Here is a 17,821-nt window from a genome sequence, read left to right as displayed (position 1 = left end):
GTTACCCTTTATTTATGAGCATACAGGTATGTGGACCCTAACTTTTCATATTCTGTATTATATGGGTAGTTCGACAAGTAATTATGCCCCACTATTAAAGTGCTATTTTCTGTAGTTAAAATGCCTATACTCACATTTTGACCAAGATATTAATCCCTACCAGCTGTAGAATATGTAATTGTTATATCCAATTAAGTTCTCTACCTTTGCTGCTGGAGAGCTCAGGATCAGCTTTAATAATTTTTATTGTCTGATATTTAACACTGTCGACAAAGGGATAGTTAAACCACATACTGACATAATACAGTGAACAAATAAATCAACTCATATTATTCCCTCTGATGAGTTAAAATAGTAATGAAACCAGTCTGGGACAGGGGGTGACTAGGACACCCCAGCAGATGGGACGGTTCGCTTCAACATCCAAACAGTCTAGTGTTATCATTATCCATCTACCCATCTGCTTAAGTTTTACATCTAATTTAGGCCATTTTTCAGGTACTTTGGTGGGCATCAGTGTCCTAAAATGCCTTTTTCTAGCTTGGAGAGATCTGGTATATAGAGGTTAAGCTTGATAGGTACTAAAAAGACATTATTTTTTTCATGACTACAAATAGATTTATTAAATAAAAAAATACAACATGTAGACATATAATGTACTTATACAGGTACACAAAAACCTTAAAGTTAAGAACATGAACAGATGCAAAATGCACTTTTGTAAAGCAATGTTATCTTTATATTTATAGGTTGATATCAATCATTTTACTGTTGTTAGGAATTTAAAACCATATGGTAATTACTGATCCAGAATCCATGAATTTCCCATCATAATTATTTATTCATGATCTGTGAATATCTTAATGAACTAGAATCCATGAATATCTTGCAATATTCTGAACCATGGATTATTAAAATATATGTATAGGCATACAATATATACTCATTTATAAGTCTGGTCCAACTGTACAGACCCAAATCTGCTGTCACATAATTCACTCACAGATCTGGGTCTATGCATTTTGTTAGGACTAATCATTTGAACAGACAGAGGGGACCCCAATCTCCTGGTGCATTATGTGACATCAATCTGGATCTATGTTGTTTGCAGATGGATACAGGACACACTGATCCAAGTCTGATGCTTTTTTCTTCTGAGTGTATATTTACCTCGAACATTTCCATGAAGTAAAAATGAAATAGGTGGAAACTTGGCATAGTCTTGGTCAGGCATGTGCAACCTATATCCTGCAGGTCAGTTCCGAGCTTACGACCTGTTTTTATCCACTTCTGTATTTACATCATGGAGTGTGGCTTAACAATCACTTTTCCTGGAGGAAGTTGCACACACCTGGTCTAGGCCTTTATCTTTAGTCTCGACACACAATCTATTTTCGATCGACAGTCTTAACATTTTCAAAAATTTATGAACAAATTAAGAAACTAACCATAAATCCCCATTTTTTCCAAAAGAAAGCCGTAAGCAATACGTATTAAAGATAACTAAAAGCACCTGGTACATAGATGCACATACATTAGGCAAAATAAATAGATGCCTAGCACAGAAACATGAAACATGCATTGCACTAAATGTGTAAATAAACCAATTACAAGTTCTTTGAACAAATGAAACACAATAGTAACATTTTATTGGCACATGGTCTGAATACACTGACATCTGTTCATATTTTTGACAGTAATAGCTACATCACTAAATCAGTATTCTATCTGCATAGTTACTTCAACATTTCCTATATTATCAATATTTCACCTTGACCTTTCTTTTTGTGATCTTGACCTGAAGAAATGACTTAACAAAATTCTTAAAATAGTTTTCAGATTCTACTGTATTGGGTATCTTAAATTAAAACCCGATTCCTGTCGCTATAACTTTCCAGCATCTGTCATTTGGTGGTACATAGCTTTAGACCCATACTTTTTTAGTGTCATTCGTCTGTTAAAACTCCACAAAAATAAATGACTTCAGTATTTATACAAATACAAAATGTCAATAAAAAGCCATTGAAGATAATTTTTTATCTTTTATTTAAGAATATTTAGTGTCTGTTTAAAGTAACACATTTTAGATTTAACCCAAAGACTGTAATATTTCCAGTCAGGCTGTGGTACAAAACAGGACTTTAAACATCTGGATACTGTACAAACAATACCCACTGAATATGGTATAAATATAATACCCTTTGGATACTGTATAAGTACAACACCCTCTTGATATTGTAAAAATACAATACTCTGGATGTCGTACAAGTACAAGACACTGGATACTGTACAAGTACAAGATACTCTAGATATTGTATAATACACTGGATACTGTACAATATACTTTAGATACTGTATAAATGTAATACTCTGGATACTGTATAAATACAGTAGATACTGTACAAGTACAATACACTAGATATTGTATAAATATACTCTGGATACTGTACAAGTACAATACTTTGCATTGAAAATATACGAGGCCAAAAATGAAACTTTGCCTCAACTGTGTATCCATGGCCTTATTTTCTTAAGGAACTTGAATACACCAGGGGAACAAAAGAGAGCCAGAAAAAACAGGGGCACTCACCCCGATTAAAATCTACCTAAAACCAAATGCCAAGAAGTAGGCCAAGAAATCTGAGATAGTATGATGCTAGTTGATATTTAAAGATCTCTTTTTTTTTTGTAAGGGCAGCCATATTTACTGACTAATCAGCATCATTTGTTAAAACTTGAAAAGCCTCTTTGCCACAATGCTTTGTTCTAAATTTGGTCAAAAGATGTTCATGTTTTCTTGATTGAAAGCCTTTTAAAGGAAGTTCTATTTTGGTAATAATGGTTGGATCTGATGTCAGCCCGACACCATATGTAAAAAACTGAAAGGCCTTCGTATAAGAATGGTTTCTGTTAAATATGTTCAAAGTCCATTTATTGGTATTTGAGAAGTCGTTTAAAAAGTTGTTCTACTTGCAGTAATGATGTTCTTATTTCATAGCAGATCAGTATTGTCCATAATGGAAGGATGTTTTTTGTCATAATTGGTCAAAATTGGTTTAGCACCATCAGAGAAGAATTCATTTGAATGTTTTCCTATTTTTAGTAATGGTTGGAACATTTGATGACAAATTGGCATCATTTGTTTAATTCTGAAAGCGCTTCAGGCCAGGATGCTTGTCAAACATGGTTTAGGTGTTTTTGAGAAGTCCTTTGGAGGTTTTTCTGTCTTCAGTGATATTTAATGTCAGAGAAGGATAATTTCCATGGCAGGACGCTTTTGTTTTCAACTTTGGTCGGTTTCTGCATAGCAAATTTTAAGATGTCATTGAAGATTTAACTACTTTTGTAATGGTCTCCATTTTTTATGGCAGATCTGTCATTTGTTCAACTTTGAAAAGCTTTATGCCAGAACACTGTCAAATCTGGTCATTTTTTTAGTTTCTTTTTTTTTTTAAAGAAGTCATTTAGTAGTTTTCATTTTGTAGTAGTTGTGGCCATATTTTATGAACAGACTGACATCACGTGTGCGAACCAGAAATTAATTCATACCAGGACACTTTGTCTCAAATTTAGTTCTGTTCAGTTGTTCATGAGAAGAACTCGTCAGAAGGTTTTTTGTTTTTATTAATGATCATCATATTTGATGTTGTATTGGCATCATTTCTAAAAAATTTAACGACCGTGTGAGGAAGCCTTGTTGAAATTGGTCAAATTCTGATCGGTGGTTTTTGACAAGATGTTTAGTTAAAGCTTCTTCAGTCTTAGCAATGATGACCATATATGATGGTAGATTGGAATCATTTGTACAATGGTTTTTCCAGTCTTAGCAATGATGACCATATTTGATAGTAGATTGGAATCATTTGTACAAACTTGAAAAGTCTCTCTATCAATTTTGGCTGAAACTTGTCCGGTGACTTGTTTTGAAAAGAACTTCAAAATAGTTAATGCTTATGGTGAGGTATGCTGGAAGGCTATACATGGCGGCCAGTAATACTGGTGGAGGAAGAACCTGGGAAAATCCCAAAAAGAACCACTGACCCACAAGAAGCTACTGGCAAGCTTTCTCACATACCCACAATGGCTGAATCTGAAACTCAAACCAGCGCAGACAGAGGTGAGATGGCAGTGATCCAAAACGGAGTGTGCTTTAGACAACTCAGCCACCCCTGTAGGATATGAAGAAAGGAAGCTAATTTTAAAAATCTAAAAAATACTTTACAAGATTGTGGGATAAAATAACACCAGGTCCCTGTTTTACAACATTTCTCAAAATTTATACTAAAATTCAACTTTCACATTATTTTTCTTATAGTACTTTTGCCAAAAATATTGTATTTTTGTAAGAGGTGGAGATTTTTGAAAATAACGATCCATTAAACTTTTTATTTATAAGTATGTGTATTATCTTGAGGGACATTCTCCTGCTACTGATGAATTTTGTATCATTCTGTCAGTGTGTGTGTGTGTGTGTGTGATTTGGATTTTTAACGTAGCTTTAACAATTTTTCAGTCATATCGCTACGATGTCTGCAATGTGGCAGTTTATAGTGATGTCTAGCACTGGGACATCATGCCGCAGACATGTAGCATGATGTCCCACCCAGTCACATTATCCTGACACTGGGCCGACCAGTCCTAACACTAACCTCTTAATGCTGAGCGCCAAGCGAGGCATTCTGTCAGTGACTGTCTAGCGGTAACTGAATGGGCACAATAGGTTTGTACCAATGGTCACAGCTGGTCTGTGAAATCATAACTGAAAGAATGTTGTGGATAAACTATGAGTAAAGTTTCTTGCGTGGAAAGAAAGACTGGGCTGCAATTTAAGTTGGGGATACCATGGGCAACCATTTGGACTGCACTCAATGGTTTTAGTTTGAAGATGCAATATAGTACTGACATTAGATTATTGGGTGATTAAAATGGAATCAAAGTGAATGCCCAGAGAACAGATGCACAGCTGCAGATTGGTACTTTTACACTTTTGTTACTATTGGCAAAATAGTCTAGTCCAGTAGCAGCAGACTGGTACACTAAGACCTTTGTTACTATTGCCAAAAGAGTGTAGTCCAGTAGCAGCAGACTGGTACACTAAGACCTTTGTTACTATTGCCAAAAGAGTGTAGTCCAGTAGCAGCAGACTGGTACACTAAGACCTTTGTTACTATTGCCAAAAGAGTGTAGTCCAGTAGCAGCAGACTGGTACACTAAGACCTTTGTTACTATTGCCAAAAGAGTGTAGTCCAGTAGCAGCAGACTGGTACACTAAGACCTTTGTTACTATTGCCAAAAGAGTGTAGTCCAGTAGCAGCAGACTGGTACACTTAGACCTTTGTTACTACTTGAAAGAGTGAAGTCCAGTAGCAGCAGATTGGTACATTAAGACCTTTGTTAGTATGGGAAAAAGAATGGAGAACTTTTTCAAGCATGAGAAAATCCTTTCATGTGAGATGAAAAAAGACAAATCTATGATTTAATTGCCATATTTTAATCCCCAGTGTCTGCTAAACCTGTAGTAAAAAAATTAACTGTTGCCAATCAACAGTAAAGAAACTTAAAATTCTCATTTTGAGGTACAATCAGTGATGTTTAATGACACTGGAGACCTCAGGGTTTGAAAAGCACAGTAGCAAATTAGCTAAATGTTTTATGATTTACATCTAATATAAAATCTTTGCTACCAAGTATTTCGAAGAAAAAAAAGAATTCCAGTGACTTCTGCCTCTTGGCAAACTATTTTGTAAAACCATGTTTAATTCTAAACCTAGCCATTAATGCTTGCCATGGGCAATACACTTCATTAATGCTTGCCAGGCAACTGGGGTTATAAACTTACTTCATTACTGCTTGCCAGGCAACTGGGGCAATAAACTTAATTCATTAATGCCTGCCAAAGCAACTGGGGCAAAAAACTTCTTGTCATAGCATAATATCTAATGATCTTGAAGCCGTTTAAAATATCTTTTATACTCTTCAGTTGGTGGCCAAGTAGCCTATAGCGTTCGCCTTTACTGATCACTGGCATCTCACCTCTGTCAGCATGGGTTTGAGTCTCAGACTCGGCCAATGTGCATATGTAAGAAAGCTGCAAGAAGCTTCCTGTGCATTGGTGGTTCTTATAGAGTTTTCCTGGGTTCTTCCTCTACAAGTTATACTGGCTGCCATGTATAGCCCTTTTTGTGCTGAGAAATGGAGATAAACCCCAAAACAATGTTTCTCAGTTAACCAACTTATAAAAGAAATAATCTTAGTCAATGATTACTTACTGTATCTGCAATAAAAGTGTATAACCTCGTAAACATTAAAAGCATCAACTACATCTATTGTTATAAATATAATGTTAGTTACAAATTCTTATGCAATTTTCTTTTAAAAACACTGCAGATCCAAAAAGTTCAAAAGTTAAAATTTTTAGACAAATCTGAAAAAGTACTATAATATAATGAAAATCTAATCAGCTGTTCTGCATATGCAGACAAACATTACTTTTTTCATTTATCTAACAGAAGTGGTTTTTAATTAATGTTGCTCAAAATAATATAGATTCATACAATTTTTTTTATACAAATATGCTGCATTTAGCAGTATTTGGAAATTCCACTTGTCAAGTTAGTACCTGCAAATTCCACTTGTCTAATTATACTAACAAGTGTTTTGTGCACAAGGTGGATTTTTCCAATCAAACACTGCAAATTAAATTAAGTGAACAAATACAAGCCTTAGAAGAAGAGTAGCAATTTTCAATTTTTTGAGGATGGCAATCCACATATTAGTGATATAAAAATTTCTTGAAGGCATTAACGGAATACATTTCGTTATTATCTTGAACAAATGAACCAGTTTTCTTTTCCTTTCCAACCAGAAAAATGTATGCTCCAGAAAATTTTGCAGTGTTAACTCTGCTTCTAAGAAAAATTAAATATTTATTTTTATTTGGTAAATAAAAATTCTAGTAAGCTAGATAATTTTTACTAATTTTTCTTTTTAAAACAGAAATAAATTCCACATACATTTCATGATTTACCATCCATATTTTCTCATAAACCCAACTGTAAACTGCACAAGCCCAGATCTGCTGCCACATAATACACTTGCAGATCTGGGTCTATGTAGTTTGTTAGGAATAATCAGCAAAATTTGCAATACAGGCACATAATGTGATGGAAGATCAGTCTGTGTTTGCAGTTGGACTCAACTTACAAATAAGCATATATGGTACCATAGGCACTCCCATTAAATCAAAGGAGAGACCTATGAAATTAAATAATTAAATTTAAGCAGAATATGTATACACTCAAACTAGCAGAAAAGATCACCTCTTTTAAACAACCACCCATTTCAGTTAATCCTTGAGGTCCATTCAATCAAACCTTTGAAGAATTTATATAATAATTAACCATCTTGAAAAAAGGACAATTTTTCTACTTCCTATAAAAGCTGCTTATCACATGCTGTAACAGTATAAAGTTTATTATTTTCATTTCACAGGTAAAGCTGGTGTAAAATAAGCCTCACAAACAATACAAAATGTATATTCCAAAGCATATCTAATAATGCTCAACCAACCATCTTTAAACTTTAAAAAGAAAAAAAAATAGTTCAATGCCCTATTCAGAATTAACATTTTCTTCATACTTATTAAAAACAGTCTTTGGAAATACTGTATATACTCGCTTGTAAGTAGAGTCCAACTGCAGATAACAAAGATCCAGATCTGCCATAGCATAACACTCCTGCAGATAAAGTTCTATGTTCTACTGATTACCTCTAACAAACTGCATAGACCCAGATCTGCGGGCACATCATGTGACGGAAGAGATCAGTCTATGCTGTTTGCAGTTGGACTCGTAAGCAAGTATATATAGTAGTTTGCTATTTACTGACCTTATTAAAAACCAATAAATATGTAAACCACTTTAACAAAATTTATCATCCTCTCTCATGTTTAACAATCATAACTTATCATTTGTACTTATAAGATGGGTTCAACTGCAAAGCTGCATAGATCCAAATCTGCTACTGCAGAATGGGCCAGTATATCTGGAGCTGTGCAGTTTGTAAGAAGTAATCAGTAGAACAAACAACACAGACACTGATCTGCTGGCTCATTATGCGACAGCAGATCAGGGTCTATGTTGTTTTGCAATTGGTCCCAACTCGTACGCAAGTATATACAATACACAAATTAGATAGCCACTGTACATGCTATTCCAACAAACTTTATTACATTATTGAATCTCTGTATCATGAGACCCAGAGTTTCCTTCGTACAGTGTGCCAGGCTGACTAGGGTCAATATCAGTACTCTGAAATCATATGCACTAGAAAATAAACAACCCAGATATGTGGACATGTCCCACATCAAGATTAAATTCTATGGTGTTACAATGAAATTCTAAGATACAGAACAAACAACAAAAACCAATGTATGGGCTGATCAGAGTCCATGGTGTTATTTTGAAATTAGTAGAACAAACTACAATGGCCCTGATCTGTGGGCACATTATACACCTTGATATGGTCATCAGTGTCAAATTGAAATTCCACGCAGTAGAACAAACAGCAATCATACTATATGTGTGCATATTATACATCCTGAGTAGTACAACAAACTGCTGTAATCACCCTGATCTGTGGGCATGTTATACTGGCTGATATAGGTCATTGATTTTATTTTGAAATTCTAATAGAACAAACTGCAATCACCCTGATCTGTGGGCATGTTATACTGGCTGATATGGGTCACTGATTTTATTTTGAAATTCTAAGTAATAGAACAAACTGCAATCACCCTGATCTGTGGGCATGTTATACTGGCTGATATGGGTCATTGATTTTATTTTGAAATTCTAAGTAATAGAACAAACTGCAGTGGCCCTGATCTGTGGGCATGTTATACTGGCTGATATGGGTCATTGATTTTATTTTGAAATTCTAAGTAATAGAACAAACTGCAATGGCCCTGATCTGTGGGCATGTTATACTGGCTGACATGGGTCATTGATTTTATTTTGAAATTCTAACTAATAGAACAAACTGCAATCACCCTATCTGTGGGCATGTTATACTGGCTGATATGGGTCACTGATTTTATTTTGAAATTCGAAGTAATAGAACAAACTGCAATGGCCCTGATCTGTGGGCACATTATACACCCTGATCTGTGGGCACATTACACAACTGCAGAGCTGAGTCTGTATCGTTTGCACTTTATTTGCCATCATAGACTGACAAGCATGTGCACTTTTATTTGAATGGAGGATATATTTGGAAATTCAGAATTCTGACAAAGAAACTGCTCTCTGCAAACTGCCTGAAATCTTATTATCTTAATAAAAGTCTGTTGTATCATTTAAGAATGATCCACTGAAAAGGATAATTGGAACTATATAATTTCTTTAAGTTTGTTAGCTCAGATTCATGAACAAAAGTTTTCCTGTACAGCATATATCCTTACATCATGCTAACACTGTAACATTACTGTAATACCTTTAGGAATTACCAAAATTTTAACAACACTATAACACCTTTTAGGAATTACCAAAATTTTAACAACACCGTGAACCTTTAGGAATTACCAATATTTTAACAATACTATGATACCTTTAGGAATGACCAATATTTTAACAACACTGTGACACCTTTTAAGAATTACCAAAATTTTAACAACACCATGAACCTTTAGGAATTACCAATACTTTAACAATACAGTGACTCTTTTAGGAATTACCAATACTTTAACAATACAGTGACACCTTTTATGAATTACCAAAATTTTAACAATACAGTGACACCTTTTATGAATTACCAAAATTTTAACAACACTGACATCTTAAGGAATTACCAATATTTGTAATAATACTGTAACACCTTTAGGAATTACTCACATTTGTAACAATACATTTGTAACAATACATATGCAGAAAGAGTAAAACTGATGTTGCCTTTTCTGAAGCTGATGTCGTCACCCCTCTATCCTATTGACCAACGATTTATTTTTTAATTTGAACTTTAAGCAAATTAATATTAAATTAGTAACTTTCTGGAGGTCAACTGTATTTATTTTGTTTTCATATCATCTGACTCCAACTATTTTAGTAAAATTGCTGTTCTGAGCAACTGTTTTGAACTTTCTAATTTTTCACTGCTTACACTAAATTTCCCCAAAACTTCACCCTATTGCTGCAGAGATTTGGTCTTAAAATTTGAATCCATTGTTGATCCTGAATACACATCATACAGCATAAGTACAAAAAGATTGCAATTTTTTTAAAAAATCCATAATTACCTCCTCTTACTCGAATTTTGTGACAAAATCAATACTCTTTAGGTGAAATTCAATGCCAGTTCAATATAAGGGTTAGAGAGCAAGTGATAAGACACAATAGAAAATATGACAAAGTAAACATCGTAACAAGTTCTTTATGCAGAAATTAGCACAAAGTAGGTATAAAGATATGTTTCTTAATGGCATAAATTAGCAAAAAGTAGGTCACAAATGTATTTCTTAATGGAATATAAATTAATACAAAGTAGGTCACAGTTGTATTTCTTAATGGAATATAAATTAATACAAAGTAGGTGCCAAGTACATATCTTAATGGGATATAAATTAGTATCAATGAGGTCCCATTAATGGGACATACATAACACAAAGTATCTCCCGATCGCATATCTAAATGGGATATAAAATAGCACAAAGTATGTCCTGATTGCCTATCTTAAAGGGATGAAAATACCTGTTATAAGTCATGTAACTACTGGATCACAGGCTCTAGAATTCAAAACTAAATGCATTTTTCCAAACTTACAGGATATTTTGTGAACACCACAAAACAATGACTTATGCTACCAGACAGAGTCTTTCTTCTCAAGACATTAATTATGCCTTTCAGAATGCATCAAATGACACATTAACCAAGACTAATTCTGGGTGCATTTGACTGTACAGCTTTATCTGAGTGAGTGTTCTTACAGTCATCAAGTACTATCATTTCAAACATGTATGAAACATTCAGAACATGTCCGAATAGTATGCTTTAATGGTTTCATATTCTGCATTGGGTTAGATTATCATAGAAAATGAATTTCCCAGGTTTTCCTCACTGGTTGTACTGGGTATTTATTGTTGTTGTTGATGTTGTTATAGGGTTTAACAACATTTTTCAGCACAAGATAGGCTATGCATGACAGCCAGTATTAATGGTGGAGGAAGAACCCAGGGAAAACCCCAGAAAGAACCACCAACCTACAAGAAGCTACCGGCAAGCTTTCTCACATACCCACATTTGCTGAACCAGAGACTCAAACCCACACAGACAGAGTTGAGATGGCAGTGATCTGTAACGGTGAGCGATTTTGACCACTTGGCCACTCGGGGCCCCACTGGCTATATAATAAAGATCATATCTTAGGCATTGTGAAAAGAAAATTTATTTCCCATTAGTTTTATGTATGACTGAAAGGCACGATTTGTACTTTTCACTAAGTTTTTTAATTTAAAATGACAGAATAACACTACACCATTATTTTACATCCCTGTCTAAATTTCAAAGTTGGCAAACAAGATATTGCATGTGTCAATATAAAAATAAATTTGTGCAACTGATATTCTTGATAACTCTGATAATTTTATTATCTCCACAAAACTGGAAAACTGTTTGGAAGTGATAATGCAATTGCTGCTTGATCTTTATAAAGTACAAAAATATTTCGGGTATGAATGAAGTGCAAGCTGTCTTAAGAAAATAAATTACTGAAATTAAATGGCCCTAACCTAGTTTCAGAAATGAAGCTATACAAAATCTGGCCTAATTAATGAAATTCTATCCTGACATGAAAGTAAGCAGTTTTACATTTTCTGCTATACCTGAACTGGACTTGAATTAATGATATAAGGGGTTGAAGCATGAGCTCTTAACCATCAAAAATATATATTAGTAAAATACAACCTAAGTCACCTTAATTACACAATGATCATTGCCAGCATGTCATGTTCTGAATCATGGTGATCTTTACTAGCCATGTCATGTTCTGAATCATACAGTGATCATTACCAGCTATGTCATGTTCTGAATCACAAAGTGATCATTACCAGCTATGCCATGTTCTGAATCACAAAGTGATCATTACCAGTCATGCCATGTTCTGAATCACAAAGTGGTCATTACCAGTCATGCCATGTTCTGAATCATACAGTGATCATTACCAGCTATGCCATGTTCTGAATCATACAGTGATCATTACCAGTCATGCCATGTTCTGAATCATACAGTGATCATTACCAGTCATGCCATGTTCTGAATTATGGTGATCATTACTAGCCATGTCATGTTCTGAATCATACAGTGATCATTACCAGATATGCCATTTTCTGAATCACAATGTGATCATTACCAGTCATGCCATGTTCTGAATCACAAAGTGATCATTACCAGCTATGCCATGTTCTGAATCACAAAGTGATCATTACCATCATGTCATATTCTGTATCATACCATGATCATTACCAACCATGTCATGTTCTGAATCATAGTGATCATTACCTGCCATGACAAATATCTCCTGCAACAGTAATTTTATATTTACTTGCACATAACAGTGAACATCATAGACCCAAATCGACCATCCGTGTGATAGTAACCTGTACCTAACAGTGTACATTACAGACCCAGATCTACCATCAGTGTGATAGTAACCTGTACCTAATATGTACATTACAGATGCAGATCTACCATCACTGTGTGATAGTAAACTGTACCTAATAGTGTACATTACAGACCCAGATCTACCATCAGTGTGATAGTAACCTGTACCTAATGTGTACATTACAGACCCAGATCTACCATCATAGTGTGAAAGTAGCCTGTACATAATAGTGTACATTACAGACCCAGATCTACCATCATAGTGTGATAGTAACCTGTAGCTAATAGTGTACATTACAGACCCAGATCTACCATCATCGTGTGATAGTAACCTGTACCTAACAGTGTACATTACAGACCCAGATCTACCATTATCGTGTGATAGTAACCTGTACCTAACAGTGTACATTACAGACCCAGATCTACCATCATAGTGTAATAGTAGCCTGTACCTAACAATGTACATTACAGACCCAGATCTACCATCACATAGTGATAACCTGTACTTAACAGTGAACATCACAGACCTAGATTTATCATTACATAATGTAACAACAAACTGTACCTAACAGTGATCATCACAGAGCCAGCTCTATCAACACACTGTGATAACAACCTTTACCTAACAATGAACATCACAGAGCTAGATCTAACTTTACACTGTGCGAGAACAACATGTATTTAACAATGAACATTGTAGACCCGAATATACCATAAAAACAGTGTGCTGTCAATCTGAACACACCTGGCCTTTTCTGTCACATACCAGAAAAATACCTTGGATTTCTGTTCTCTGCACAGCTAGCCATTTTGAAGTCAACCAAAAAATTTAGAAATTTTCATTACTTCAGAGTCTATTTCAGAGAGTCAAAGTTCTTCAAATTGCATCTGGCAAATGAGTGCGAGAATATAAACATTTGAACTTTCTTACTTATGACTCTGATATGCTAGAAGTTTACTGGACAGTAGATCGGAGTGGACTTGACAAAGATGGGCAAGTGTTATCTATGCTAAGTATTACGTACAGGCATGTATTATGTACTGGTAATTATTATGTATGGGCTATGGGCAAGTATTATGTATGTACTATGTATGGGCAAGTATTATGTATGTACTATGTATGGGCAAGTGTTATGTATTGGTAAGTATATTGTATGGGCATGTATTATGTATTGGTAAGTATTATCTATGGGCTATGGGCAAGTATTATGTATTGGTAAGTATTATGTATGGGCAAGTATTATGTATGTACTATGTATGGGCAAGTATTATGTATGTACTATGTATTGGCAAGTACTATGTATGGGCATGTATTATGTATTGGTAAGTATTATGTATGGGCATGTATTATGTACTTGTAAGTTATTATCTATGGGTTATGAGCAAGTATTATGTATGTACTATGTATGGGCAAGTACTATGTATGTACTATGTATGGGCAAGTATTATGCATGGGCATGTTTTATCTATGGGTAATATATTTATATTCTTATATAAGAAGCATTACTCTGTATAAAGGTACCAAGTCCTGAGTTTACCAACAGCCTTAAGGCAAATGATTGGCTAAGCTTCATGTGGGCTTAAATTTCATCCAATCAGCTGGATATATCACAGCATCAGAATTTTTGTCAGGAATATAAGCCTAGAATCTATTAAAATGATAGGAATAATTTTTTAAGTCTGCCTTTAAATCAGCTATATCAAATGTTTTAAGTCCAGACTTAAACTTCAATGCATTTAGACTTCAGCTTTTAATAAGTTATACCTGAGTAGAATTAAATCTAATATAAGTGAGCTTCCCATAAAATTTTCATATGATAGGTGTGTCCAAAAGGACCCCATAGCATCAGTACACAAATAAAAACTACATATACTTGTGTCAAGCCAAATATACCCATGTACGCAAATAGCATTTTTAGCCAGAGTACTGTGAACAGCACATTATATGCCTGCTATGTCATCTATATAGATCACTTATATTTCTGTGCAAACATTGGTTTTCTTCTTTCGGTGACCTTGACCATTGACCTTTAACCCCAAAATTAGTATCCATTGATGGAGTTAGCTCCAGGTCTCAAATGTGGCACTAATATTATTGCATGGTAACTATTTTACTTTTTCAGTGACAGTGATCTTAACCTTTGACCTTTTGATACCATAATTGATAGGGTTTTTCCTTAGCCCAAGTGTGAGTCATCCACAAAGTTTGGTAACTGTAGATGGTGGAGAAATGGAGTTACTGCAAAGAAAGAATTTTTCTTTTTTCACAGTGATTGTGACCTTTGGCCTGAAATTGATAGGATTCTTCTTTCCCAAAAGTATGAACCATCTACAAAATTTAGTAACTGTAGATAGTGGATGCCTCAAGTTATTGTGCAAAAACACTTTTTCTTTGTTCAGTCACAGTGACCTGTACCTTTGAGCTTTCTGACCTCTAAATCTATTGGGCTTTTACTACTATAATTGCATGCAGAAATTAATAAGATTTTGATAGACTTCACAACATGTCTGCCTTATGATGGGTGTCTGAAAAAGTTCATTTTCATTGATCCTAATAACAGATGATGTCTGCTTTATGACAGGTGTCTGAAAAATGTGATGTTCATTTTCATTGATCCTAATAATAAATAATGTCTGCCTTATGACAGGTGTCTGAAAAATGTGAAGTTCATTTCATTGATCCTGCATACAATGCCATTATAGGAAGAAGTCACTCAATTGTTTGGGTGGGGGGCTCACCTTTGTCCCTTATATTAAAGGCAGAATCTTTAATTAGCATTAGTTACTTAATCCATGTGAGTTTTATCATGCTGACCAACAAGGTGTTTTTTTAGTAATGTCAGAAAGTAATAAAAAGTGGCAGAGAACATCTTGTTGGTATATTTATTGCGATGTTAAACAGTACTGCTGGCTTCTTTCCTAATCTGACTCTGTTATGAATTTGAGTTCTTTGACTTTTTGTATATAATATACTGTGATCATCCACAGCTGATCTTACGATATACAGATCAAATGCAAAGCCTATATAATTTAAATCAAACTGGCACTCATCTCTAGCAATGGGTGAAAATGATGGCACATTCTTATTATTTAACTGCAATCAAATCTATACAGTTGAAAACAATAGCCAAGTCAACCCATTTTCAGTCCAATCTCATCAGACTGTCATGGAAGCTTAGCTGTATGAGATAATTTTTGAAAGGACAGCAGCTGCTTGTTACAGGATAGTGGGACTGTTATCCCAAAAGACCATTGGGAAAATACTGGACTTAAAGCCCAAATTCAAGTTCTGTTGGTGAAATCCAGGCCGGGAATCTAGACTAAGTTTAACTGGTGAAATCAAGGCCGGGATTGCTGGATTCTAGACTAAGTTTATTTGGTGAAATCCAGGCCATGATTGCCTATGACACTATTTCTCAAGCAACACAATGAGATCCTCTTCATTTTTCACTTTTACAGGTGTAGATCCCCAAAAATTAGACAACTGATTACACAGGATTATCCCACAGATCCAAGTTCCCATCATAAGAATCCACAGAAGACTGAACTATTCAGTTTGTACAAAAGGTCCAGTATATCAGACAAGGACAGTCACCATCTCATCTTAAAGCCATGGTACCATCTTTCCCTACCAGCAGCTGAAGACCAGATGCTACAAAAATATTTAAAAAAATAAACAACATTAAAATACATTAAATGAAACAAGATACAAGTATTTTAAATTTATGCTATCCAATAATCCAACAGCTGAAAGAGATATAACATAGATGTGGATGTGGAACATCTATCCTATCATAAAACTGTCACTGAATGCCAGAGAAACTACAACAATGACCAACAGGTACTGTGCACGAGATGTATAGTATCACAGAAACAATTTTAAACAGTCTTTAGGGGCTGGCAAAAATGCACCAATCCCAATACAAATGGGCCCCCAACCCCAATAAAAAAATAACAAAACGCCTATGCAGGCCCAACATCACACACCTAGCTTACTTAACTGCCATACATGATGTGTAATTCAAAAATATTTCTTCACTCCGAACCCCCATAGCACAGTTGTCTTTCCAGAAACATGAACTTCAGTTATCTGAAAGAGTTTATAGTGATGTCTAGCACTGGGGTATCATGCCAAAGACGTAGCATCATGTCCCACTCAGTCACATTATCCTGATACCAGGCTGACCAGTCCTAACACCAACCTCTTAATGCTGAGTGCCAAGCAGCTGTTAGTATCATTTTTGTATGTCTCTGGTATGACCTGATCGGGGTTCGAAGCCCCAACTTCTTGCATGCAAGGCAGATGCTCTAGCTACTTAGGCCACTGAAGCAGTCTCTCAGGTTCATGTCTCTCAAGTTCATGTCTCTCAAGTTCATGTCTCAAGTTCAAGCCTCTCAAGTTCATGTCTCTCAAGTTCAAGTCTCTCAAGTTCATGTCTCTCAAGTTCTTAATTACCTGTCTTGAAAGTGATTCATAATCTAACGATACACCTATTAAAGCATGAGAGATAAATAGCAGTCTACTCCTGTTTCTCTCATAAAGTATGTTGTACTAGAAACTATTGGACTGACTGTGACTTTTGGATAAATTTATTTTATCTAATGACAAAGTTCACTGTTTCACATTTCTGTGTTATTTACCTATCAGTTTAATTAGGTGAGGGGTACCTGTAACACTTCTTGACTACTGTATTGGGTACACATTCATTATCATGACCTTGAGGCATATCAAAGCCGGTCACTCAACATCAGATTGTTGGAACAAATAGGCCAAGAACAGTTAATTAATAATATATATTTAAACTAATTTGTATTGGAATGAATACTTTGCAGTAAAAGCATGAGCCTGTCAGTTAATCACAGTGTTAAGAAAGAAAGAACTAATGCAAACTTTCATCATAGATGTATCAACAAGACTGCCAGCTTAATGGAGCCAGACACAGTGTAGCAAACTAAATATTTTTAAAAAAATCTTTTCCCCATAATTCATAAAAACCTCTGATATGTCTATACCAAGTAGTAATTTGCTACATTTCACCTGGGCCATCAATCCTATGGAACTTAATCCAAATCTTTGCAAAGCCACTTTCATTCTGAGCTCCTAGCATACAGAACATCTGCAGGCAAAAGTAACTCTGGTTTGCAGCAAGTTTACTTTACTGGTACAGCAT

General features: G+C 35.0%; 1 protein-coding gene across 3 annotated transcripts in view; it reads right to left on the bottom strand.

Annotated features, from left to right (window-relative positions):
* Positions 1–592: 592 nt before the first annotated feature.
* The window catches only part of LOC149778804 (early estrogen-induced gene 1 protein-like), a 48,097-nt gene continuing 30,868 nt past the window's right edge, over positions 593–17,821 (bottom strand). For all 3 annotated transcript variants that reach the window (XM_089939562.1, XM_089939564.1, XM_089939563.1), the window contains exon 8: positions 593–16,302. In XM_089939562.1, coding sequence (XP_089795688.1) covers positions 16,250–16,302 — 53 coding nt within the window. In that variant the 3' untranslated portion in view covers positions 593–16,249. The remainder of the gene's footprint in view (positions 16,303–17,821) is intronic.

Source organism: Sinohyriopsis cumingii, chromosome 17, assembly GCF_028554795.1.
Source record: "Sinohyriopsis cumingii isolate HCF-2022 chromosome 17, ASM2855479v2, whole genome shotgun sequence".
Taxonomy (NCBI): Eukaryota; Metazoa; Mollusca; class Bivalvia; order Unionida; family Unionidae; genus Sinohyriopsis; species Sinohyriopsis cumingii.
This window is presented reverse-complemented; position numbering and strand designations above follow the sequence as displayed.